Source organism: Salvelinus fontinalis, chromosome 33 (genome assembly GCF_029448725.1).
Source record: "Salvelinus fontinalis isolate EN_2023a chromosome 33, ASM2944872v1, whole genome shotgun sequence".
NCBI lineage: Eukaryota > Metazoa > Chordata > Actinopteri > Salmoniformes > Salmonidae > Salvelinus > Salvelinus fontinalis.
In genome coordinates this window covers 42,110,534-42,136,799 of record NC_074697.1, presented here as the reverse complement: position 1 = coordinate 42,136,799, position 26,266 = coordinate 42,110,534, and the positions used below count along the sequence as shown (strand labels likewise).

Here is a 26,266-nt window from a genome sequence, read left to right as displayed (position 1 = left end):
GTGACAACACCAGGCTCCAGAGCATCGAAGCTGTAAAACAGGGAATAACAACAACAACCTGAAGACATTACAACCTTGCACAACATCAATTCACCTCCCAAGTTTAGATAAGAAGAATAACCTCGTACAGTGCAATGAAAAGTATTTTTACCTGAAGTGCTGGTACTGCTTGATCTGTACGGAGTACGGAGTCAGGTGTTGTTGCCAGACATAGCTTTCCACCAGCACCGTACCATCCTCCAGTCCAAACAGCTGTGGGATGTTGACCCCTGTCACTGTGCTGTCCTTCACAACACCAACCATCTCAGACAAAGTGTTCACTCTGGTCTTTCTGGAACGCTGCTTGATGAGGCCGAAGCACCAGTCGGGGGCAAACATGGTGTGGCCTGTGATCAGGAAGTGAAGGCCCAGACTGTGGTGGAGCTTGTGCATGGTCCACCAGGCACAATACCAGAGCACACATTTGTTCTTGTTTTGGCCACTGCAGTTATCACAATTCAGGTCCACACTTGTTTCCCCAACTCCGTAGTTGATGAAGAAATGGTGCATGAAGTTGTTGACTGCGCTGCTGCATTTGCATGCTTGGGCCAGCTCTCTTTCTGATGGGATGCATGAGACCATTGTCCTTGTATGACTGGTGGAGGAGAGTCAGTCGTGTTCTACTGATGCTGAAAGACAAATTACAGATAAAAATATTTTAGAATTATACAATAAATGCGAAATGGCATTCAGAGATATCACTACACACAGTTCATACACGTAATGTTAGCTAGCTAGCCAGCCATCTAACAGCAAGCTGTAACTAGCAATACAAACCGATTGTCATAGCTAACTAGCTAAAGTTCAAATAGGTTCAATGTTAGCTAGCAAGCCAGCCATCTAACCTCAGCTAACGTTAGCTAGCTAACAGCAAGCTTTAACTTTGGGTCTTTTGTTTAGACATGTCACATTAACTAGCTAGCTAAAAACTGAACTATAATCCCAATCCATAGAGTAATGTTACTATCGATACAAACTGATTGTCATAACTAGCTAACATTAACCAAATAGGTTCAATGTCAGCTAGCAAGCCAGCCACCGAACTCCAGCTGGCTAGCTAACAGCAAGCTTTAACTTGCAATGAAAACAACTTTGACAAAATTAGAAACGTATAATATTTGAAACTGTAGCTAGATTCTTACCCGTATACATGGATGAAAGCTTCACGGCAGACTGTAACCCCTTTCATTAAATAAGACGTCCTGTGTCGTTTCCATTTAGTTTGCACAGCTTGTTTGGCCCGTTGTGTTCCACTGATTTCAAAACTCAGTCAAGTTCTTCGGTGACAACACTGTTGATTGCCGTTTCTTCCCCATCACTGTTATCAGAAGACTCTACAATGTCTTCTTCAATTAAAATGTTTTACCTAAAATAAGGGATTTCCTCATCGTCTGATTCCTTTTTCAGTATCAGAGAGAGTCAGCATGGCACAATCGTCCTCCAGAACGTACTCCATCACAACTTTTTCCCACTGATAAATTCAGGGCAGCAATATTATTGAGAGCAGTAGCAACATATTTGCAGTTATCCATGGCTAATGTGGAGCATAACGAGCAGCTGATTTTATAGACACAAGATGCTACACCGCAGACCAATCTGAATCTCATCTCTCGGCATGTCCAGCCCGCCCACTATCTCAGCCAATCAAGGCTAGCGGGAAGGTTCCTGACTTTTTCTTTGGCTAAATCAACTAGGCTCGTAATTTAACAACTTTATTTGTATTTACAAATGGCATAAAGGTTTGTTATTAAGGCACATGAAAGTTCACATGTTCAAGAAGGCATTTCTGCCAGAAAACGCATTTTGATTAAAAAAAAATGTTTAATGTTGAAACGGCTCTCCTGTGAAGTCATGACTTGCGACATACGCCTAGTTTCCTGAATCGGGTCACTGACATTTACTAGCTAAACATGGATAAAAATAGCTTTAGTGTGCAAGAATCAATTCCAGTTTGAATGATCACCCATTGCTGGAAAAAATTGATCACTGTCTTCCGGGAATGTTGGAGATGTGCATCTGCCAGTAAAGCCAAGATGAAACCAGAAGACTTGAAACACACGAAATGGAGCCAAGGAAGTGTTTGTCAAACATTATAAAGAGACAAAATGGAGTATGTGGTCCGGGAAACAAGCAGTGTTTTAAGTCCTCCATTGAAAGACTGTCATATCTTAACGTTGTAAAAACTACACTCTGGTAGTGAGCTGGAACCTGACAGATGAAACATGTTTCCCACCCTATTCTGGAGTCACTGAAGCACACTATTAAATATGCATGTGTTGTAGAGAGGACTGGTAAAACAAAGGCTGAGAGAAAGATTCGTATTAGCACAGGTACCAAACAGAAACATATGTCCCTTAACCTGTTGAGGATGGGGGCGCTGTTGTCACTATTTATGCTAATCGTGTAATTTTTGAAACGGCTTCCCACAAAATTCTTGATCGTACAATATGCATATTATTATTATTATTGGATAGAAAACAGTCTATAGTTTCTATAGGAGTTGAAATTGTCTCTAAGTGGAACAGAACCCATTCTACAGCAATTTCCCTGACATGGAGTCAGATTTCAGAAATGTTGGCCCCTGATCTGGAGTCAGTTAAAAGGTCACAGTTATTGCTATGAGTATACGGACACTGCTTACGTCTTCCCCTGGATGCCTTTACGTGATGACGATTTGAATGGGGTCGATTGCGCGTTCACAGGCACTACAAATTAAAAAACCCTGTAGCTAGGAACTCTTTTCTTGCTGCGTAATGCGCCTGGAGGACATCGACCCGCACTTGTTCCAAGCATTAGTGGAGGGAGTAATATTACTCTGGTCATGTTTCTACTCGTTATGGGAGTTAAAAACATCATAAGGTAGTTAATTTAAAGCGTTTTATAGCAATTTATATCCGTTTAGTGCGATTTTTGGGACATTTATTTCTGAAACGCTGTGAATTGCTGGGCAAACTTCCAGTTCATCCCGAACGCAGTTGGCATTTCCACATGGCAAGAGGACAGCTTTCCACCAAAAGACGATTAGACCCAAGAAAGGATCCTTTGCCCAAGATACTGATGGAAGAACAGCTCAAAGTAGGACATTTTTATTATGATAAATCGTGTTTCTGTCGAAAAATGTTAGTGGCTTAGGACGCCATGTTTTTTGACGTAGCTTCGCTTGGCGCAAACTGTATTGAAAAGTAAGGATAATTTAAAAAATGTAATTCCGCGATTGTATTAAGAATTAAATTGTCTATCAATCCCTGTCCACCCTATATTTTTTTTGTCACGTTTATGAGTATTTATGTATAAGAGTAGATCACTGTCTAATATGGCGCACGGACATTTTCTCACCAGCTGGGCTACATTTCACATTGTCTAACCATGATTTTGGTGGCTAAATATGCACATTTTCGATCAAACTCTATATGGATTGTGTAATATGATGTTACAGGAGTGTCATCTGAAGAATTCTGAGAAGGTTAGTGAAAAAATTAATATATTTTGGCGATGTTGACGTTATCGCTCACTTTGGCTAGAATCAATGCTGGGCTGCTATGTGCTATGTGCTATGCTAATATAACGATTTATTGTGTTTTCGCTGTAAGACACTTAGAAAATCTGAAATATTGTCTGTATTCACAGGATCTGTGTCTTTCGATTAGTGTATGCTGTGTATTTTTACGAAATGTTTGATGATTAGTAAGTAGGTAAACACGTTGCTCTATGTAGTTATTCTAGTCCATTTGTGACGGTGGGTGCAATTGTAACCTATGCCATCTACCTGAAATATGCACATTTTTCTAACAAAACCTATCCCATACCATAAATATGTTATCAGACTGTCATCTGATGAGTTTTTTTCTTGGTTAGGGGCTATAAATATCTTAGTTTAGCCGAATTGGTGATAGCTACTGGTGTTGGTGGACAAATAAAAGATGGTGGATTATGCTAATGTGTTTTTAGGTAATAGATGTACATCTTTACATATTGTGTCTTCCCTGTAAAACATTTTAAAAATCGGACATGTTGGCTGGATTCACAAGATCTGTGTCTTTCATTAGCTGTATTGGACTTTAATGTGTGAAAGTTAAATATTTAAAAAAAAAAAAAAATTTGAATTTCGCGGCACTGGTTTTTCAGTGGGGGTGGGGGGGGGGGGAGTGCCGCTAGCGGCACCCTCATCCTAGACAGGTTAATATGTCCTTTCTCCTGATGAAACCTAAGTGCCAGTAAGACACACCAACAACATCCTCACCCAGCCAGACAGCAAACAGCTGGGCAAAAATGTACTTAGCATTGGGTTGATGAAAAATGCAGCGGAGTGGCTGAGTAGGCCAGTTATAGTGGTCAGGAATCAGGAACAGACGGGCTTGAATAAGACACACACAGAAGGAGTATTGCTGTCTTAATTACAACCGTGGTACACTACTTCTATACAAGCAAGTGAAAGATGAAAGGGAGAAAAACCTTTTTAGTTGGACTTCAATATAAACATAAGTAGTACAGTATCTATCTGCCGAAATCCAACATTGTGTATGAAGATAAATGTATTAGATTTTTGCATGGGGTATATTTTGCCTTCCCTCTACGCAATCATATAGCTTCTCCATGATAGACCAGATAAAAACGAAATATGTGGAATTCAACTGCATGATAGTTATAGTGATTATGGAAGAAGATTCTCACTGGAAGAGGAGTGTTCTACACCTGCATTGCTTGCTCTTTGGGGTTTAGTCTCGGTTTGTTATATTTTTGTACTTTTTACACCTTTTTCTCCCCAATTTCGTTATTTCCAATTGTTAGTTACAGTCTTGTTCCATCGCTGCAACTCCTGTACGGACTCGGGAGAGGCAAAGGTCGAGAGCCTCCGAAACATGACCCTGCCAAGGCGCACTGCTTCTTAACACACTGCTCGCTAAACCAGGAAGCTAGCCGTACCAATATGTCGAGAGGAAACACCGTACAACTGGCGACCAAAGTCAGTGTGCATGCCCCTGGCCCGCCACAAGGAGGCACTAGAGTGCAATGGGACAATGACATCCCGGCCGACCAAACTTCCCTACTTCATCGGTCTTAAAGTTATTGAAGGAAGCCCTCAAATTGAATAAACGTCCTTGTAGACCGCTCACAGCATGGCGGAAAACCATGCGTCCTTGTGGCTAAACTACACTACTATCAGGATTGTATTGATGTTCTTCGTCGTGCCAGAGATTTTATCCCACTTCGACGCAAGGGTGAACCCATCTCTATTGTCCCAGACTATGCCCCCAGCATTGGTCGTAACCGTGCCACTTTCAACTTTGTCAAGAGTCTGCTCCATGGACGGACTGACGTTAGGTATGGTGTGGCTTTTCCTGCACGGCTTCGTATAACACACAACGGCAGGAGAAAGACACCCATAAGGCGATGACCTTTGTAAAGGTGAATATTCTACTGAGGTTGTAGAGCCTCCAGCCCCACCCTAAATGCCTTAGATAGCTATTTTGTCACACCCTCCACACATGCGGAGAACTCACCTGGCTTAAATGGTGCCTCCATAGACGCAACCGCTCTCATCGTCACTCAATGTCTAGGTTTACCTCCACTGTACTCACATCCTACCATACCCTTGTTTGTACATTATGCCCGGAATCTACTCTACCACACCAAAAAATCTACTCCTTTTATTCTCTGTCCCCAACGCACTAGACGACCAGTTGTTATAGCCTTTAGCTGTAGCCTTATTCTACTCCTCCTCTGCTCCTCTGGTGATGTAGAGGTTAACCCAGAACTTGTAGCCCCCAGCACCACACCTATTCCCAAAACGCTCTCATTTGTTGACTTCTGTAACCGTAAAAGCCTTGGTTTCATGCATGTTATCATCAGAAGCCTCCTCTAAGTTTGTTTTATTCATTGCTTTAACACACTCCGCCAACCCTGATGTCCTAGCCGTGTCTGAATCCTGGCTTAGGAAGTGCACCAAAAATCCTGAAATTTCCATCCCTAACTATAAAATTTTCCGACAAGATAGAACTGCCAAAGGGGGAGGAGTTGCAATCTACTGCAGAGATAGCCTGCAGAGTTCCATCATACTACCCAGGTCTGTGCCCAAACAATTCGAGCTTCTACTTTTAAAATCCACTTTTCAAGAAATAAGTCTCTCACCGTTGCCGCTTGTTATAGACCCCCCTCAGCCCCCAGCTGTGCCCTGGACACCATATGTGAATTGATTTCCCCCCATCTATCTTCAGAGCTCGTACTGTTTGGTGACCTAAACTGGGATATGCTTAACCCCCCGTCCGTCCAACAATCTAAGCTAGATGCCTTTAAATGTAAATGTAATTTCTTTAAAAGAAGTTGCTACTTAGTGGTATTGCTGTAAGTTGTGATTTATAAAATGTTTTATACTTTCTTTTAAAAACAGCCTAGTTTCGGGATGTAAATAAGTATTTCTCATTCATTTATTATGCGCAACTTCTTTAAAATCCTTCACTACTTCAGCAGGGCTTTCCACTTGATAGGTTTAGTGTTCCCCACCACAAACACATTAGGTGTGGATAGCTTTGCATGGGGATTAGTGGTTACCTTGTTCTATTAGGTGACCGGGGGGGGATTTGCTATTTTTTGAAATGTTGGAATGTTAAATCTTTAAATCACCCAGTGAAACGTAAAAGTGTTCTTTCTCATTTAAATCAACTTAAAGTAGATATCGCCTTTCTTCAGTAGACACATCTCCGCACTTTTGACCCCTCTCGTTTAAAAGGAGTGTGGATCGGTCAATCATATCATTCCAATTTTCATTGTAAAACTATAGTAGCATCCATTTTAATTAGTAAAAACATACCTTTCGCAATGTCGAGTGAAGAGGCAGACTCAGCAGGCCGAACAAAAGTCTATATTCATAGATCCTATTTCTTTAGATACCTGCAATTGCGTAGTTTTGTATTATCTTCATACTTACTTCATACTTTAGCCACTTCCCATCATGCCCACCTACCTCCCATCTAGACTATATTTTTTAAAGTGAACCCTTATATCAGAAGGGGGCATAAGCATGATCTATACGGTATTAAACTCGCACAGATCTGGAATCCCTGACCTCTTAAGAACCAATGGGAAGAAGATTTAGGTGAACAACTTTCAGACGTAACTTGGCAGAGTATGCTTCAGAGAATATATTCTTCATCTATATGTCCAAGACATGCTGTAATTACATTTAAAATAGTTAATCAGCTGCATTAGTCAAAAGCAGAATTATCCAAGATTAGACGAGAAATAGATGCCACTTGTGACTGATATAAGCAGGCTCATACTACTTTATTACACGTTTTGGAAATGCCCGAAATTGACAATTCTGGATATCAATTTTTGAGACGTTTTCTAAGATACTGGAGAGACCTTTACTGCATTATTTGGAGTGGCACCACAGGAGGCCCCTCTAAACAGTTATATGAGCAAAATGCTGGCATGTTCTAGCTAGACATCTTATAACATTTAAGTGGAAGGATCAGTTTCCTACTACTTTTAACCAGTGCAACATCTCAAGCTACTCTGATAGGGGATCCGCAATTACATTTTATAATATCTGGCAACCTTTCCTATTGTCACGCCCTGGCCTTAGTATTCTTTGTTTTCTTAATTATTTTAGTTAGGTCAGGGTGTGACATGGGGAATGTATGTGTTTTTTGTAGTGTCTAGGGTGGTTGTAAGGTTTAGGGGGTTTATTAGAGTAGTTGGGTTTATGTTTAGTATAGAAGTCTAGCTGTGTCTATGGTTGAGAGTAGGTATCTAGGAAAGTCTATGGTTGCCTGAATTGGGTCTCAATTAGAGACAGCTGGTTATTGTTGTCTGATTGGGAGCCATATTTAAGGCAACCATAGGCTTTAGCTGTTTGTGGGGAATTGTCTATGTCAGAGTGTTTAGTGTCAGCACTTCTGTTTGTATAGCTTCACGGTCGTCTGTTTTGTTGTTTTTGTAGTTTGTATAGTGTTCGTTTCGTTTTCGTCTTCTTTCTCAAATAAAGAGGATGTACTTTCCACGCGCTGCATGTTGGTCCTCACTCTCGTGACACCTATTCTTTCTAGAAGACATGGACCCAGCTAATTTCACAACTTCATAAACCAACCCAAATAAGAATTTGTATCATAATGTTTTATTTTTTTTAAACTTTATTTTTGTTTTTACTATTTGATTATATTACTCATTGCATATCATGCCTGCTTTAATTCTGGTTTTGGGGTGGGGCTCTGTTAGAGCATGGGGGGGTAGGGGGGTTGATTTGGTAGGGGATCTGTGTGTGTTGTACCTTTTAATCTGTTCTGTTCTACCTGTATAATCATACAAAAATGGCAAATAAAAAAAACAGGATTTTTAAATATTTTTTTATCAACTACAAAAAGACCAAAGATGGCCTCGGTGGAGTATATAAAAAAGAATATTTGCAAGAGCTTGAAATTGATGTAACCTCTTGGAATTATTTGTCTAGGAGTTCGACATTTCAGTTGCTTTCATGTGTTTCAACCTTCTGATGAAACGGCTACATGCTTTGGTGTGCTGCTCAACAGCATTGTATTATATTGTCTACATGAATAGGCAGTTTGTTTGCCATTGATCTTTGTAGCTTGTGAGCAGGGCCGTAGCTACATATGGAGGACAACGAAGTACAGACCTCTGTAATAAAAATATTATTAATAAATAGTCAGGATCTCAACTTACTGTTGAATAGTAGAATGCACAACACGCAATTTGTAAACTTGGCTGTGCATAAGCAGTTTTCTTCTTGTTATGTCACTTACTGACATTTACCCAATACTGTAAGTCCATGTCAGTGTAATTTACCAATCTAAAATAAATTGTCTAGCCAGCTATTTAAACTTGTAGTAATCATGGCCGATTTACTGACCGGAAACGCTGGGCACGTGCCCAGGGGCCCTGACCTCCAGGGGGCCTCCATTGATTTTGTTAGTCCCCCTCACTCAGATATCAAATTAAAGTGGCATAACTCATGGCAAAATGTGTAGAATTGTTGGAAATGAGCTATTAAAACTGCTAAAATATCACCCCCACCGGAACTCACTAAAACTCAGATCCTGGCTACGGCCCTTGGGAATTCACGGTGAGTCTTACGTGTTATATGCTTTCATTTTGTGAAGGAAATGTCAGCTAAATTCAGTGTACTAACAATAAAATGTGATAGTAATAGACCTAAATACAGTCAACAACACTGCCCTATATGCCAAAGGTCAGGGGGTATGTAGCCCCAGTATAAAGTGGTTTTCATTTCCAAACCTCTTCAAAGTGCACAGATTCTTCTCCTGTGCCCACCTAGCCTGCACTCTGGAAAACCAACAACCCCACTGAGCACATCAAGGTCCTGTAGTGCTAACCTGGAGGGATGAGGAGAGAAGCCCCTCCAACACACACCGTGCTTACGGTTAGCGATCCATGTTTCACACTAAAGTACCGGAGGATCACAGGCACCAGAAGCCTTGTACAGGGAACACAGAGCTAATTGCAATTTTCCTGGTACGAGGCTCTGAGTAGTGGAGCTTTGCAGACATTAAAAAGAGGACGAAAGCGAGGTGGCACGGAGGGAGTATAAAGGTGTATTGCGGTGGTTCCGCTCTATTGGGTTTTATTCCAGACCCAACTCAGAACCTGTCTCTGCCTCCCTCTCTCCCTTCCTGTGGCCACAGCACAGTATTTACATAATTCACAAGCCCAGCACATCCTGCCTACCACCAACCACAGAGACATGGATGGAATACAGGAAGACCCAACAAAACACACTGGAGTCAATTCAGTTGGATCAGTTTAAATAGAGGGAGTCTGTGGACTCCACAGTGAGGAGGAAAATCACTAGTCCCCAAAGAGAGATCATCGTGGACTCCAGTGAAAAGCCCGGCGAGAGAGAGCATCAATACAAATCCTCCAATTTAATTAATTAATCGGACTGTTCAGATCAGTCTTTCCAATTCATTTCTGAATGAGGGTGTATTCCCTATGCGCCTGACATTCTGAAGGAGGTTTATTTTATGGGTATTGGGTACTTAGTTCTCCGTCCAAGGCTGTTTTGGGGACAGCCCTAGAGGCCAATCCAAACAGATTTTATTTAAGGCTCATTCTCTTGTTTCTGATGGCACTATTTTCCTTTAAATAAGCATATTTCAAAATCGTGTTCCTCCCAGGGGCCTAGTGTGCATTGATCACCACATGAAAGGCAATTATTTGTATTACTGGAAAAAGATGAAGAAATCAATTCTATCCACAGCTATCCTACTCCATTTCTGCTGTGCCATCTCTTCTCCTCAGAAAAGATTAACAGCATCTACACCATTAAACAACTCTGTACCTCAAGGTTCCTAATACTTTCCATCAGAAAAAGATGAACAAGAAAGAAAGACAGACAACGCATGGAAAAAGGCCAAACTGTTATTTTCTTCCTATTTTTTCAACTGTAAAGTCATGTTTCTTTTTCAATGTATAGTATTTAAGGGGACAATCTACTTTAGTATAGTACGTGCTATGGCAGCCCCAAACAGTATGTGTGCTCTATGAAGAGCAAACATAGTACACGCGCTATATGAAGCAGCCATACTAAAAACGTGACTTTCTCCTGACTACGATAGTAATCTACGGTGCAGTTTCATTACTAGTTATTAACCGTGTTGGCTGCACTGCACTCAGAAGGGGCTCCATCTCCACAGAGAAATGAACAGTTGGCATTTAGAGCAGCATGTTGCCCTGCCTACCCCAATTCATTAAACAAATGAGCATTATGTTAATACACTAATAAGGGTAATTTAAAGTTAGACGAAGAGGAAAAGTGGGTCAGCGAGGTGGGCCCTATGTGGTCGACTCCACCGACCTGTGACACCGCCCCCGAGGCGTGAGACATGGCCAGACTGGTTAAGCATACAGGGTTCTGTTGAAGATCAATGTCAAAATGCTGCTGTGTCTCTCCTGCTGTGGTTGAATGTAGACAGACCTACTGAGGGCTCTACGCTGACCTTTATTACAAGGAGCACATGTACGCCTAAGTTGAAAAGCGGGGCCGCACACAAAGAAAAGGCGCACTGTTGCTTCTAAATAAAATGACACGTCGCACAGCTAAATATTTAGGCAGATATGCGAGTAAAAGGGTTGCACTGTAGAGTCCTGCTAGAGTTAGGAAGACCTCACATCACAGCCCCTGGCAGTTGCTTATAACATTCTGCTGTCATGATGAGGCTGAATCATTGCATTTCATAGATAATATATTAGACATTTCATAAGTTAGTGCTGGAAGCCCCTAATGTTGTGGTTTCATTCAAAGCCATTTTCGAATGAAGCCCCATTGAGTTGTTTATTGACTACTGCGCTGGGTTTGACAGCACTCCATTACTGCACACACAACTCCTTTTAGAATCACCCAATTTACCTAATTATTTCACTAGTCATGTCACAATGGCAACATTTGACCAAATTAGAATTAGTCTGCACACAGGGGTCATTGGTCATCATCAGGAACATCCAAAAGAACACGGAACCTCTTAGCAACAGCATAAAAAGGAGTTGGACTGAGAGCCACAAGGTAGTAGGTACAAATCCTGTGCAGGCCAACCAATCGAATTTGCTACATTAGTGTTAGTAGTGGGATGCTGCCATGAGGCCATCAGAGATGTGCCCAGGCATGAGTCACATTACCTTAGTACAACCCCAGAAATCTGTTAAATGGAGGCCTATTGGTGTTATGTGTAGATGCTGTATGGCACATACCAACACAAGAAGCTGTCTGAAAACCAGGCAGGGATGGGCCTGGTTGATCCCTGTATGGGAGATGGAAAGCTACTGAAAGTGGGTTGGAGGGCCAGTAGGGGAAACTCTTCCCTCTGGTCTAAAGGAGACCCAAATGCCCCAGGGCAGTGATTGGGGTGAGGTCATTGCCTTCAAATGGTTCCATCCCTCAAATGAGACATAGCACCCAAGATCTGACTGTGTGAGAATAGGGGAGTCCTGGCTTAATTCCCAATACCATCATACAATTTGGGGATGAATTAACTAGCTCCCACTTGGTTCATTCAATCCCTCCACTGTCCTCCGCTCAGCAACTCTTCCCCAGGGTCGTTGTTATTTAATTTAAAATTGTTTTCAGATTTTTTAAAAATTACCTTTATAAAACTAGGCAAGTCAGTTATTAAGAACCCATAATTTTTTACATTGAAGGCCGACACCGGCCAAACCCTGACGACGTTATAGCCTAATTGTATTCTCAGGCAACTCCCCTTGTAAACTAAAGCTTGAATAAATTAATATTAGACACTTCTGTATCATTTAGGTTACTGTATCAATTAAGTCACTTGACAATGCACCACGTTGCAACTTCAACCAACCTGTCTGATTCGTGAGCTACAATGAGATCTCCCCACAAAGTAGAATTTTCAGTAGGCTTGAGTGACAGATGAAGCCATCAGCCTCGAAAGCTAGTAAAATCCGACAGACATGAGTGTCATTAATTATACAACCACAAAGCAGTGCACAGAAAAATATTGCAACAAGATTCAAACTCAGCTGGGACATCGCAGACATGTCACTTAAGAAATAATTTAATAACTTGTGGCTTGAGCAATTTCCCATGAACTCTCGCCACTGAATGTGTCCTCCGCCACCTCACTCACTTTGAATCGTATTGCTGTCAAGTACTTTTGAATATCTCCCCCTCTGCGTGTGTGTAAGTGTAGCCTAGTTCTCTATGTGTGCATAACTACACTATGTGTCAAGTTAGCAATAAATAAGCAAGGATGAAAGTCATAAGTACGCGGGATAAATAATAAGTAGTAGAAGACACCAGATGTAGCCGATCAACGCTTCAAAAGCAGAAGCTCAGCAGGCGTAAGAACACAAAAGGGATTCCTCTGTAACTCCAAACTGAAAAGAGTAATGTGACTGGTAATCTAAAGCAACATAATTATATAAAAAAATAACTAGAATGCAACCCGTACCTTGAAATCCAAAGAATAAAAAGAACCCCGGTATCCAAATTGTGTGTATCCAGAAGGAATTCATGTTGTCCTCGTCAGCTTCAAAACCTCTCCTGATAGTCAACGTATTTCAAGTGCAGGTCTCTTGCAATAATTTCGTGAGCAGGCAGTATCGTTTTTTGGTAGAAATGATGCTCAGAGGGCGTATAGCTCGAAGGCTATGTCCTAATGCTGCAGAGCACTACTATACTATACATCCCAAGTGCTCGTGTGCTAAACGCAGCCTTTTTTGAAATCACGAATAGTTGTGCGCTTCAGCGCTTGCCTCTCCTGGTCGTCACTGTCACCTAGTGGTTAAGCAAGTACTTTGAAAAACACAAATTGGACATCATATTCTGATACGTACTCATGCTGAACGGGGGAGTCACCAGTCAGCCTATGTTCCATCTATGTTTATTGTTCAATTGAATTACTACAAAATCAAGAAAATAAATCAGGACAAATGCACACAATTACAGTTATTTCAACAACTTAATCCAGATTGATTCTCTCATTCCATGTGATATGCAACCTGTGACAACAATACCATTATTTTCAAAATAACCCTTCGACACCTCACCAGCCACACAGCAGTCCTCAAGAGAGGAATGACCTTTAGCTACCCTCTGTAAACCAATGAAAAAGGTCTGTGGAATACTAATAGTGACATTTGGTAAGAAACGTCTTCATTCAGCCTGCAGGCAAGGTGAGGGCAGGCTGTTTGTGAAGACACAAGACTAATCAAAGTCCAGGGGCCCTACTCACTAGAAAATGGCCTGTGAGAGAGAGGACTGAGAGGGAGAAAGGGACAGGGAGGGAGGGAAAGTGTTTCCTCTTTAATGTGCTCTATTCCTCTCTCTCTACTGCCAGCCCAACACAGCCCTCTCATCTACCGTTGTACATGTCCACGACTGACAGCAAGGTTAATCCAGACAAATCCTGCATATTCATTCAGCGTGGCAACCCTGTCTTTTTTTGTAATCAAGCATTGTTTTTTCTTCCTGAATCTTACTGGATTTTATTGTGATGGCAATGAAAGCAGATGCTGCCTGAACGTGTCGTTGTATTCCCGCTTCCACAGCTCAGTCTCCTCTTGTAAACCCTGGTGAGCTGAATGACTGGTGCTGCTGAATTCAATTATGCTCAGATCCTAGTCATTTGTTAAGTATGAATGCCAAAGACATTACAGCTTCAATAATTGAAAAGAAAAACAAAAGTGGCTCAGGAGGATGTCTGGATGAGATGCGTAACACCTTATTGAATATTGTTCTCTACCTGTAATACACCACCATGTGAACTACAAGCTTTTGATTATGCATGTTCTGCTAGAGAATCATTGTGTACACAATTCACATTCAAGGCTGAATAGTATTTCTGTTCCTGTCTGATATAGTAATCAATGAGATCCCTGCAGTCTAGCATGCGAAGCCAAACGGTATCCCATTAGAATTTATTTGAGAGCAGCATGTAAGAGCAACGGGCTGTCAATTGTCATAATTCTCAATTGTCTGTATAAATGATTTCTTTCAGCAACACCTCTCACATGGTTTGTTATTTCATTTGGATATTTAATTGAAGACGTGCAGGTCGACAGTGAATAACCATGAGGCCACCACAGCTCGCTTACTCAACCCAAACATGCCACGTGACACAATGTGAAACGTGTGAAATAGTGTGTTTCTCATGGCAATGCCTGTTATCTGTGTGCAGATAAAAGTATAAACTTCCATTCATTTGTATAGGTTACCTTCAGACGAGTCCCGTGACACATGTTGGGGTCGTTGAGCAAAAGGGAAAACACATGTGACACATCCCCTTTCCAAAGTGGGGTATTAGTTTGTAGCCCAAATGTTTCTGACACCACAGACAGAAGTTGGCACATCTGCGTTACCGACTTCAGGCCAAACCGTTCGGACGGTACAGACGTTTTCGTGAGAATACCGATTTTCGAGATGTCTCATGGTCTGACAAACATCGCTATAGCTCGGCACCTTCCACTGCAGATGCGGAAGACCGACATAGGCGGATGTAGTGAATTGAGACGCAGCCCATGCAAAGAAACAGATATCTCTAGTTTAACCTGACGGATTTTGTTATGTTATACGGGTGAGTCAATAGACTTTTAAGGATTAAGTAGTTATACTCGTTAAGAGTATATCTTGGGCTAATATAGTGTCTGCCTTAAAAAGCTAAATATTTGTTTTATATAATCTGTGTACTCTGTTGTTTGGAAGAAAGCTGATTTTGAAAACTCATCGAAATACCCAAACCTTTTCTTCGAAAGCAAATAGGACCGAAGAATCTACAAATAATCTGCCATGATAGTGATAGTCTCAAAACGCGGGACAATCTTTTTTTAGCCCCTCCCACGATTACCCCTCTAAGGCCGGGGACCTGCAGGAAAACAGATGGACACATTCAGATGAGCTGCATCCGTCAAATGACAGACTGTTTGTGTGGTTTTTGTGGGACAATCATCTCCATTGTCGTTCCTCCGGCAGTGGATGACTCCCATTGGAAAGGCATTAGCTCTATCCGAAAATGGCGGACACAAAATCCCAGTGTCTACTATTTTTCTTCCGTTCACAACAATAAATACTATGGGCGGTCTCCCACAAGTCCAAGTGTGACGAACGCCTGAAGGCAATTTGAGTGGCAACTTTTTGAGGGGGTGTGAACAAAATGCTTGGACTTGTGGGAGACTGCCCATAGTGCAGGGGTCCAGAGTATTGCTGGTTTTCTGTTCTACCTGATAATTAATTCTACACACCTGGTGTCCCAGGTCTAAATCAGTCCCTGGTTAGGTGAAGAATCTGAAAAGCAGTGGAACTGGCTTTCGAAGGTACAGATTAGAATTTGATGGCCATAGTGAGTCTACTCAAAGGAACACTCAATAGAGGGTTAAGGCCTTTTTTCTTTCAGACCATTTCTCCTAAGACTTTTTCACTGACTATGCTTCCCCAAATATTCCTCTTTGAGTAATTACAGTAGGTTTTTCCATATTATAATTGCCTTCAGCAGCAATTGCTTCATAGCCTACTTCAATCATTGGAATAAGGATAGCCTGAAACTGCATGCAGACAATTCCAACAAGTTAGCCATTAAGGAAAAACGAATTAACGTGGAGTCAGTCGAGCACTACATGTTAGTCCAGAGTAGATCGATAGCCTTGATGAACTCTGTTTGAGTTGACTATTCAGTGCTTTTTGAAAGACATTTGGAAAAACATGCCACTGGATTTCTGTACATTGAAATCACATTCCTTCTGTCAGAACTAGCGGCACTAAACATAAAAGGCTACTGTGATCAGGCTAAATCTTTCCCACAGACACCCCTTCAGAGAGCAATGAGGAAGAGACACATGTAAGTCGTCTGAGGCTCTTTCAAAGACACTTTGTTCTTCCTAGGACTGGGATAGTGTCTCTGACAGGCCTGTAACCCTCCTATCATTCATCTTTGGAAAGGGACATGTCAATTCAAATAATAAATAATTAGAAGGATTGTTATTATGGATCACAATTAGAATATTCACATCATCTAGCCATGACACATACAGGACTTACTCCGGATAGTCTTTTGATTGAAAGCAGTATAAATGAGACAGACTCACAGGAGCATCTAATCCCAATTCAGTCTGGTGAATATCTGATGGTATTTCCAATTCTAATGTGTATGTTTTATTAAAAAAAAAACTTTAGGATGGATCATAATTCATGCCATTACTGTATGAGACCTGTGTCATATTCATAATGATTTGGGGTGCTATGATTACGACATAAACTACACAGCTTGCTATCAAATTATACTGCAGGAAACAGCGATTTAGGTTAGATTTGACATGAAATGGCACCCGAACCTGTGTAACTGTCTGTTTGTGCCATCATGCCACTACTTGCCATTCCTTGTCATACCAAGTTCAGGTGCTGTACACAACAACACATGCGTCACACTAACGTTGGGTACAACTGAACAATAAAGATTCCATGGGTTTCATTAGCCAGGTCCCATATCTGTTTGTGCTATCAGCCTGGTACCCATGTTTGGCATGACAAGGAGTTGACATTTCATAGTATTTTATTTATCCATTATTTTACCAGGTAAGTTGACTGAGAACACATTCTAATTTATAGCAACAGCCTGGGGAATAGTTACAGGGGGTTGAATGAGCCAATTGGAAGCTGGGGATGATTAGGTGGCCATGATGGTATGAGGGACAGATTGGAAATTTAGCCAGGACACCAGGGTTAACACACCTACTCTTACAACAACTGCCTTGGGACCTTTTAGTGACCACAGTTAATCAGGACACCCGTTTAACGTCCCATCCGAAAGACGGCACCCTACACAGGGTAATGTCCCTAATCTCTGCCATGGGGCATTGGGATATTATACTTTTTAGACCAGAGGAAATAGTGCCTCCTACTGGCCCTGCAACACCACTTCCAGCAGCATCTGGTTTCCCAACCAGGGACCAACCAGGACAAACAACCCTGCTTAGCTTTAGAGGCAAGCCAACAGAGTGATGTAGAGTGGTATGTTGCTGAAATATATATATATATTTATTATATATTAACCTTTATTTAACTAGGCAAGTCAGTTAAGAACAAATTCTTATTTACAATGACGACCTACCCCGACCAAACCCGGACGACGCTGGGTCAGTTGTGCACCGCCCTTTGGGACTCCCTATCACAGCCAGACGTGATACAGCCTGGATTTGAACCAGGGACTGTAGTGACGCCTCTTGCACAGAGATGCAGTGCCTTAGACCGCTGCGCCACTCGGGAGCACAAACTGATCTGGGACCAGGCTAATGGCACCCAGGGGCCAGGGCATCCATATTGTTCTTCATACCCAATAGTAGTGTGATACATTAGTGTGTCCTTGCATACGGTACCCATAGGAAATCAAATCCAATTAACCAACTGAAAAAAATACACACCACATTGGAATGATCAAATGCTCAAATGTTTTCCTCTCATGAGGTCTTAGGGAGGAACAGTAGGCCTAGAAGACCTCTGCTTCAATTTCCACATTTCACAAAAGCTCACTTTTAAATTCTCTCTGACATCTGATCAATAATCCATCTGTAAAACCATCAAACTGTCTTCAAAACGGTAAATATTACAGCAGATGTGTCAAGCCAGGATCGTATCTGTCACAATGACAAAACGTGACTTTGTATGTGAGCAAAAATAATACATTTAATACAATTTTTATTTTAGGGAGAATGTTCATGGGCTGATTTTACTAAAACAAGGGATTGCTTTGGGCTTTGAGATGAAGAGCGAAGTCAAAAAAACTATAATTCAAAGTTTAGAAATATACTCTCAAGGACGTACACTGTAAATACAGACAATATTTCCAGTTTGCGTGTAAATGTGACAGTTTAATTATTCAAGCCTATAAAGTGTTTGTCAGTCTGTTGTGACTCTGAGCGTACACACATGTAACCAATTCGCTGTGGTTCCAAGACACAGAGGGAGATTGTGCTTCTCCATACTGCCTTCTTTGCACAGCAATGTAGCTCATCTAAATCAATCATCTGCTCTTTTCCACTGAGCTATGGTGGCAGTCTGGGTTGATATGGAAAGCTGGTCATTAGAGAGAAAGTAGTTTAACCGAATGACTGCTAAACTCACTTCTTACGGTGGGAGAGGGGGAGGAGGACCGGGGAGTTGGAACCACATGTTTATAGAAAAACTCTCTTTGTCAGTGCTGAAATGTACAGGAAAATTTGGTACAAACATATAGGAACGTTCTGTGGTTCAAACGAATCCCAGTTTACCATGACGAGGTGATGAGAGAGTACAGTTTACACAACACATCAAAACAAGGATCTAAAAATACCTCATGTATTATGAATTTTGTATATTGCGAAGAAGATGCAAGATTTACATGACCAAAGAAATGCCACGTTTCTCTTGAGTCAGAATATAGACTCAAAGAACACTTCTTCTGAATTCAATGTAAATGACGCCTGGCCTAGCAAATATGCTTTCATGAACAATTCATGAGTCGACTTGGAATTTGATTGAGAGAGCATATGCATGCAGTGTAAGACAATGTCCAGGTTATCTTGACGTACACAGTGACGAGATACTCCACAGAGGGCTGTGGAATGGGAGCGGTATCACATTCTCTGAGCCACCTGTGTACAATCCAATAATACTACCTTTAATCACATTATAAGACCTGCTGTTAGACCTCCATAACATCTCATTGCTCCCTATAAAAGCATTGATGGATGCACCATATGAGATGTAAGATGTGCAAGGTTCTTCGAGTGTGAATTCTTACATTCTAGCAGCCATCCATTTTACCATAGCAATACTTTGAGTAATGTGTAGCATCTTTTCTTCAGTAATTTCTCTCTAGCCAAGGTTCTTCGAGTCTGAATTCCTAGCAAACAGACAGTCATATATTTTACCATAGCAATGCCATGTGCATTCTTCTCTTTCATTTAGCTAACATTGTGTCTGTAGCCTATAGCCAAGGTTTGTCAAAACCCTAATCCTCCTGCTATTGAAACCCTTTTGAGCTACTTATGTTTAAACCCGCCATTAGACGAAGCTTTTGTAACAGAAAACATTTGTATTTCAGTTAAACCATAATCCCAGGGTTGGTTGTACAGTGTGGGATGCATTTGGACAGGTAATTCGTCATGACCAGGATGCATTGAGACAACCGCTGTCCTTAGGGGTTGGACACTGGACTGGAACACTTTAGTTTCCTCCAGATTGGGCCTCAGCCCCTCATCAGAGAGAGAGCGAGTGAGAGAGAGAGCGAGAGGGAGTGAGAGGAGAGAGAAAGAACAGTCAGAGGGATAGAGAGAGAGAGAGAGATGCATGCTAGCCCACATTCTGAACTGCTGTGTCTCCAGATCAGTCATGCTCGTGCTGGAGACACACAGCTCTGATTCTGTCATGTCTTAGGGAAGATGTTTCCTTTGTGACCTCATATGGAGTATCCTGAAACAAGGGTGTTTTTCCTTAGTGCTCCTAGTCAATTTGTGCCTATTGGGATACAGTAGTCAATAGAGACACTATTGCTAATAAAGTATAACATTTGGGGTCCTCCCGAGGGGCGCAGCGGTCTAAGGCACTGCAGTGCTTGAGGCATCACTAAAGATCCAGGTTCAATCCCGGGCTATGTCGCAGCCGGCCGCGACTGGGAGACACATGAGGCGATGCACAATTACGCCAGCGTCGTCCGGGTAAGGGGAGGGTTTGGCCAGCCAGGATGTCCTTGTCCCATCGGGCTCTAGCGACTCCTGTGGCGGGCCGGGCGCCTGCACGCTGACACGGTCGCCAGTTGTACGGCCTTTCCTTCGAAACATTGGTGCGGCTGGCTTCTGGGTTAAGTGAGCAGTGTGTCAAGAAGCAGTGCGGCTTGGCAGGGTCGTGTTTTCGGAGGATGCATGGCTCTCGACCTTCGCCTCTCCCAAGTTCATACGGGAGTTGCGCAGCGATGGGACAAGACTGTAACTACCAATTGGATATAACGAAGAGGGGTAAAAAAAAAATGAAAATCAGGTACAACAGTTGCCATTATAAAATGTTCATTACATTAACAAATAAACCCAGCCTCAATGTGAACCTGGAAACATTTAAAATAACATCTCTCTTTCAGGGACACACAGTGACATAGTCCAGACAGATATAAACATATCTCTCGTACAAATTATAAAATGTTCATTACAATAACAAATAGACCCAGCCTCAATGTGAACCTGGAAACATTTAAAATAAAATCTCTCTCTCAGGGACACACAGTGAAATAGTCTAGACAGATATAAACATATCTCTCGTACTTTACAACATGACAGTAAGGGTTAAGGGTTAACCTATCTTGATCTGCAGCGGATGATAGACAATCCTTGTATCACAAGTAGCATACTGTTTAAGGAGATTTTGTTTTTCACAAGAATGTTGTTTTTCCACAATGGACGACATAGACAATGGACTGCAAAACGGATATTTGGCTAAGCTAAGCCAGAGAAGGACTTCCTCTTCTGCTCCCTATGCTATTGAACATTTATGATTGTTTATAGTGGTAAAATACACCAAACTAAACGGTCTCTCCTTGACCCCACTGCTAGGCACCACCTTAGTCCAGATTCTGTATATGTAGAGGGTGTCGATCAACATGCAGAGAAGTCAAGCTGTCTGTTCAGCACCACCAGAAGAAAGAGGATAGAGAAGTCAGGATCCTGGACAGCTCTCAAGCAGCCTTGCCTATGCAAGCCATATTCCCCAGCCGAGTGGGATTGCGCAATCATTCTAGTGTATCAAGGCAAATTGGAAGAGAAGTTTTGAGTTCTAACAAGCAAACCTTAGAGAATACCCCAAATATATGCTCAAAGTTAAAAGTCCAACTGTTAGAAACCTAGTTCCACCAATTAAAACGGTTGTCCTGGCTGTCTCTAACCCTTGCCCCATCCAGTTGAATGTTTTGCAGTGTCTTGTTGCTTTAGTCTAAAGTATGAGCCACTGTAAGGTGCATAGCCCGTTGTGAAACATAGTCGACTTCTAGCAACACAATTTTCCATCACGACAATTGATCAACAACCTTACTGTATCTCAGCCAATCAACTTGAGCTGCTGTAACAAGCGCAATTTACATGGAAATAGAGGGCATCACATCCCTCAATCCGTTGTGTTATTCATTGAGGTGAAAGATAGAGGGAACATTATTAGAAGTCTCCCCCTGTAATAGCACCCCTTACACCTTTTTCCTCACTGACAGATAAAGTGCTGTTTTCTGTAAATTGATAAGGTGTCAGAAGGGATCAGACCTTAGCCATTTTATTCAATCATCCCATTGTCCTTGTTCTCTGCCAGGAAGGAAGTCAATGGCTTCTGAAATGAACCTCTAAAAGGAAGAGTGCATCCTGTGATTTGTAAGATTGAGACTTCTCACTTATAACAGCTATACAGAATATCAACTCAAAGGAAAGGAAGATGGTGGGTGTAATATGAAAAGTAATTCAATAATGTGCGTAACCATATTTCATAAGGAACGTAGCTACTTTATAGCACTTCTCCAGACTATTTCCCTGGCTCAATTTCCACACTCACTATATTATAAATTAGGGTTATTTTTTCAACTTAATAGCCGTTCCTGAAAGGTATACTGTGGAGAGGAATAGTTACCATTTCAAAACTATGTCAAATCCCTTTCCTTTATTGACATTGCAGAGCTAAAATGTCATTATAAAAATATTTTTTCAATACAATCGCTCTCTATCTGTGGAAGATCACAAGACGAATACTAAAAGGTTTTGAAATGGATTCTGGGACGGATTGTGTACATGACTGAAACGTCATCTCAGGAATTGGCAGCTGAGAACTGAAACTCTACACCTCATCTTATTTCACTTTTGCAGATGTGCGATTGAGACCAAAGCAAGGAAAATGCATAACTGCTCAACAGGAGAAGCATGCGAATAAAAAACAAGCTGTAGAATTATATGGGAACTAGGGAGCCCAGCCTGAAGAGGAACACTCAGACTTGACAGAGGGAAAAGATAGAGACTGAGAAGGCAGAGACTTGCATCTTTAGATCTATCTTATTTTTGAAAAGACAAAAAAAAAGAAACATAAAATTCAATAAAGAATGTATTTTGGCTACAGCAGTGAGGGACATAACAAAAAAAGCATTGGCATTTGAAGAACAAAAAGCACAGAGGGAGACTCGTGTCAATCATAATTGTTTTTTTATGTTCACAATTTGCTCTCTATACTTGGGTCATCAAAATATATTACTTCTGCTATTTTGTCTGTACACAGCGCATTGCAGCATCAATATAGTGAAACACAATTCCACTGACTGTGCCACAGTATATTGTTCAATGGTGGGTTTCATTCGTAAACCATACCTCCTTGAACTGTTCATCTTGATCCACAAAAACATTTTTTTAAATCCTTGAGTTTCATTGTATGTTTGTGACCAGTGCCTGTGTCAGTCAATGACAATGCTTATAATTGCAGCTTTTTACAGCCTTAACATAACGACCACGTTTCAGAGACCTTCCATTATCTACTGTCAGCCAGATGAAGACTCCTAAGTGTTCCTAAGTCTGTATCTCTAATCAGTATTTAACCATCATAGACATCAGTGTGTAAAGAAATACAAATTTAAATCTCATCTCCGAGAGAGGAAAAGGATGGAGGAAAGTAACAGTCAGATTTGACGAAATCAGTAGAGATGTGATTTTTTCAAATATGCTTTTTTTTCTCATCGTTTAGTCTTTCAAGGTCAGCTCACCTGGAATCTCAGACAACCCAGAAAAGTGGTTGTGGGGGATCATGGGAGGATGTAAATGTTCCGCCCACGCATTCTCAAACAAAACCAAGATTTAATTTGTGTTCATCTACATCTCCCTGCAGCAAACAAACACCTAATCCTTTAAAATAGACTAATATGCAAAGGCAAAAACTTATCTCTATTCTTTGCTCTGGTAACCTCTCATCATGACCTCCAGCTGGCTGGAAAAGCAAGCCAATGTTTTTCAATTACTGTTTCCTGATATAGAGATATATTGTATGTTGGATGTGGATAGGAATATAATGTTACCTACATGAGGACCCAAGTAATATAAAGATATTATACAGATATCCTCTATACAATCCTGTCTTCAAGTGGTACACGGGTGGAGTGTATAGGGCTTACCATTGAAGCAAAGAAACAAGGTGAACACAAACAGGAAATGAACTCCACTGGAGTGGCTCCCATACAACCAGGATAAGGTATTATTCCACACCGCTGTTGGACTGATTGGAAGAGTTGGTCACAATGGGCCTGTAAAGAAGTCAGTCCAATGAATGAAGACATGGGTCATTGGCCTGGCCCAAACCACCTCTCTAAAGCTGAGATTAAGCTCTCTGTAATGTAGTGGACTTGATAGATAGATAGAGATAGACAGATGTACCTGTGCTGGTTGTGAATGTGACTGAGAACTTCCCCTCAGAGTTAGAGTCTAGCTCTATCAAAGACAGGATTTCCCCTCCAGGTCAGTCAGGGGTTGAAGGTAATCAAGTAGACTTCTTTATGAAGGTATCATTATGTTCCTCAGGGGGGAAAGCTTCTCTATGTCGTTTGTGTACCCTCTGTAGATCTGTCATTTCCATTGGGCTGAACGTGAATGTGCCGTCTTATACTGGCACAATGCGGACAATTAAAATGAATGATTCAATAAGTATTACAGGTATAATAGTTGACTATTTCTGATGAAAAGGTGGTGGTAAAAAATACTCAATGTAGTCTGTTGTTTCTACAGTGAAAAGTCAAGACCTTGGTGAGTCTGGACTCTAAATAAACTGTTTGGGAAACATGCTGTTTGCTGTCTGACGCATTTGAATGTGAAAGCTGTTCAATTCAGCAATTTACAGCAGCTACATGTCTGCCCCTCAGTGATAAACAACAATGAACACTGAACCTCAGACAGGATCTGTAAGATTGTATTTGGTAAGACTTTGTACAGGGATTCCTATCCAGAACACTTACATTTTCCTATACACACTTAATTTACCAAGCATAACTCAAACAATATGATATAAACCCATAAAGCTTCACTAATATAGCCTCGCATTTGGAGAGTTTATTATTATCTAGCTTGTTCTATCTATATGATGAAACATTCCATATTCATGAAAAATGTATAGATGACGATATTATGTCGTGTTTTTTCTTGGAAAACTGCCAAACAGAAATGCAGTCTCATCTCGTAAGTTTGGAGGGAAAGTTGAATTCAATGCAAGAATCAAGGTAGTGAATCATAGCAAATACTGGGCTATTCATCTCAACAACACTGACAAATGTTAGATGGCCCATTTCTCTTTTAATATACAATCAAAGTAGAATTTTGTCTATTTGCAATTTTGTCTACTTCCTGTGAAAGAAATATAAATGAGCTAACAGTTACCACAACGTTAAAGAGTACACCCACATACTGTATGATATATCACTGGAGTTGAGAAGATTGAACATTCTCTCATCATTCTCAAATCTTGTAAAAAGATTCATGAGAGAAACACTTTCAGGTGAAAAACAATGGGTATGGGGTGGATTGTATTTAATGATACAATGAAAGAAAATAGAAGCTGAAGAAATCCATGTGGGAGATAAAGTGACCAATCTGTTTGACCCAGCAGCTGTGATTTTGTTTTTGACTGAATGGAGTTTCACTTCAGATTCCTCTGAGGGAAGTGGGGAATGGATTACAGGGACATGGATTGGGTGGAACCCAGGGCAGATTGACTATAGCTATAGGTCACGTCCTAAGGCGAAGAGGTGAGCAGACTAAAAGTCTATGTGCAGACAACTGTGTTTTCCTCCATAGCTTTAATGATTTAACCCTTTCACAATGTTAACTGTCAAGATAGAACCCTACGAACTGTCTCCCTTTGAATGGTCTATCGCAATTTTATTGTGACATAAGTAATATCTCACCATAAGTAATACAGTACCTACATACAGTAACTACAATGGTTAAATATCACTCATGATACCATGTTGGCTAAGCGCTTCCTGTAGTTATTTTAGTGATATCTTAATATGCAATATGATTACATGTCACTTTTAACTATTTCAGTTCTCTAAAAGTCAACTTAACTTCCTCATTACCGATTGCTGTAAAATGTAATAAACCATATCAACCATTTGATCTGTTCCAGGAATTTGATCTGATTCAGATATAGGGAAACGTGCCATTTCAGATGCAGCCAGTGTTTCTTAGGTCACTCTGCAGCGGTAGATATGATGAATAATAATTATTTATTTATTTATTTATTATAATACATTTTTTCTCCCCTTTTTCTCCCCAATTTCATGGTATCCAATTGTTAGTAGTTACTGTCTAGTCTCATCGCTACAACTCCCGTACGGGCTCGGGAGAGATGAAGGTCGAGAGCCATGCGTCCTCCGAAACACAACCCAACCAAGCCGCACTGCTTCTTAACACAGCGCGCATCCAACCCGGTAGCCAGCCGCACCAATGTGTCATAAGAAACACCGTACACCTGGCTACCTTGGTTAGCGCGCACTGCGCCCGGCACACCACAGGAGTCGCTAGTGCGTGATAAGACAAGGATATCCCTACCGGCCAAACCCTTCCTAACCCGGACGACGCTGGGCCAATTGTGCGTCGCCCCATGGACCTCCCGGTCGCGGCCGGCTGCTCGAACCCAGAGTCTCTGGTGGCACAGCTAGCACTGCGCCACTCGGGAGGTACATGATGAATTATTACGTAACTAGTCTACCAC

General features: G+C 41.3%; 1 protein-coding gene across 2 annotated transcripts in view; it reads right to left on the bottom strand.

Annotated features, from left to right (window-relative positions):
- Positions 1-26,266, bottom strand: part of lsamp (limbic system associated membrane protein) — a 1,012,539-nt gene that overhangs the window by 488,962 nt on the left and 497,311 nt on the right. The window contains exon 1 of one of the 2 annotated variants that reach the window (XM_055896281.1): positions 12,984-13,258. The exons of the other annotated variant lie outside the window; for it this stretch is intronic. Coding sequence (XP_055752256.1) covers positions 12,984-13,047 — 64 coding nt within the window. The 5' untranslated portion in view covers positions 13,048-13,258. Of the gene's footprint in view, positions 1-12,983; positions 13,259-26,266 lie in introns of those variants that run through there. 2 annotated transcript variants of the gene reach the window in all.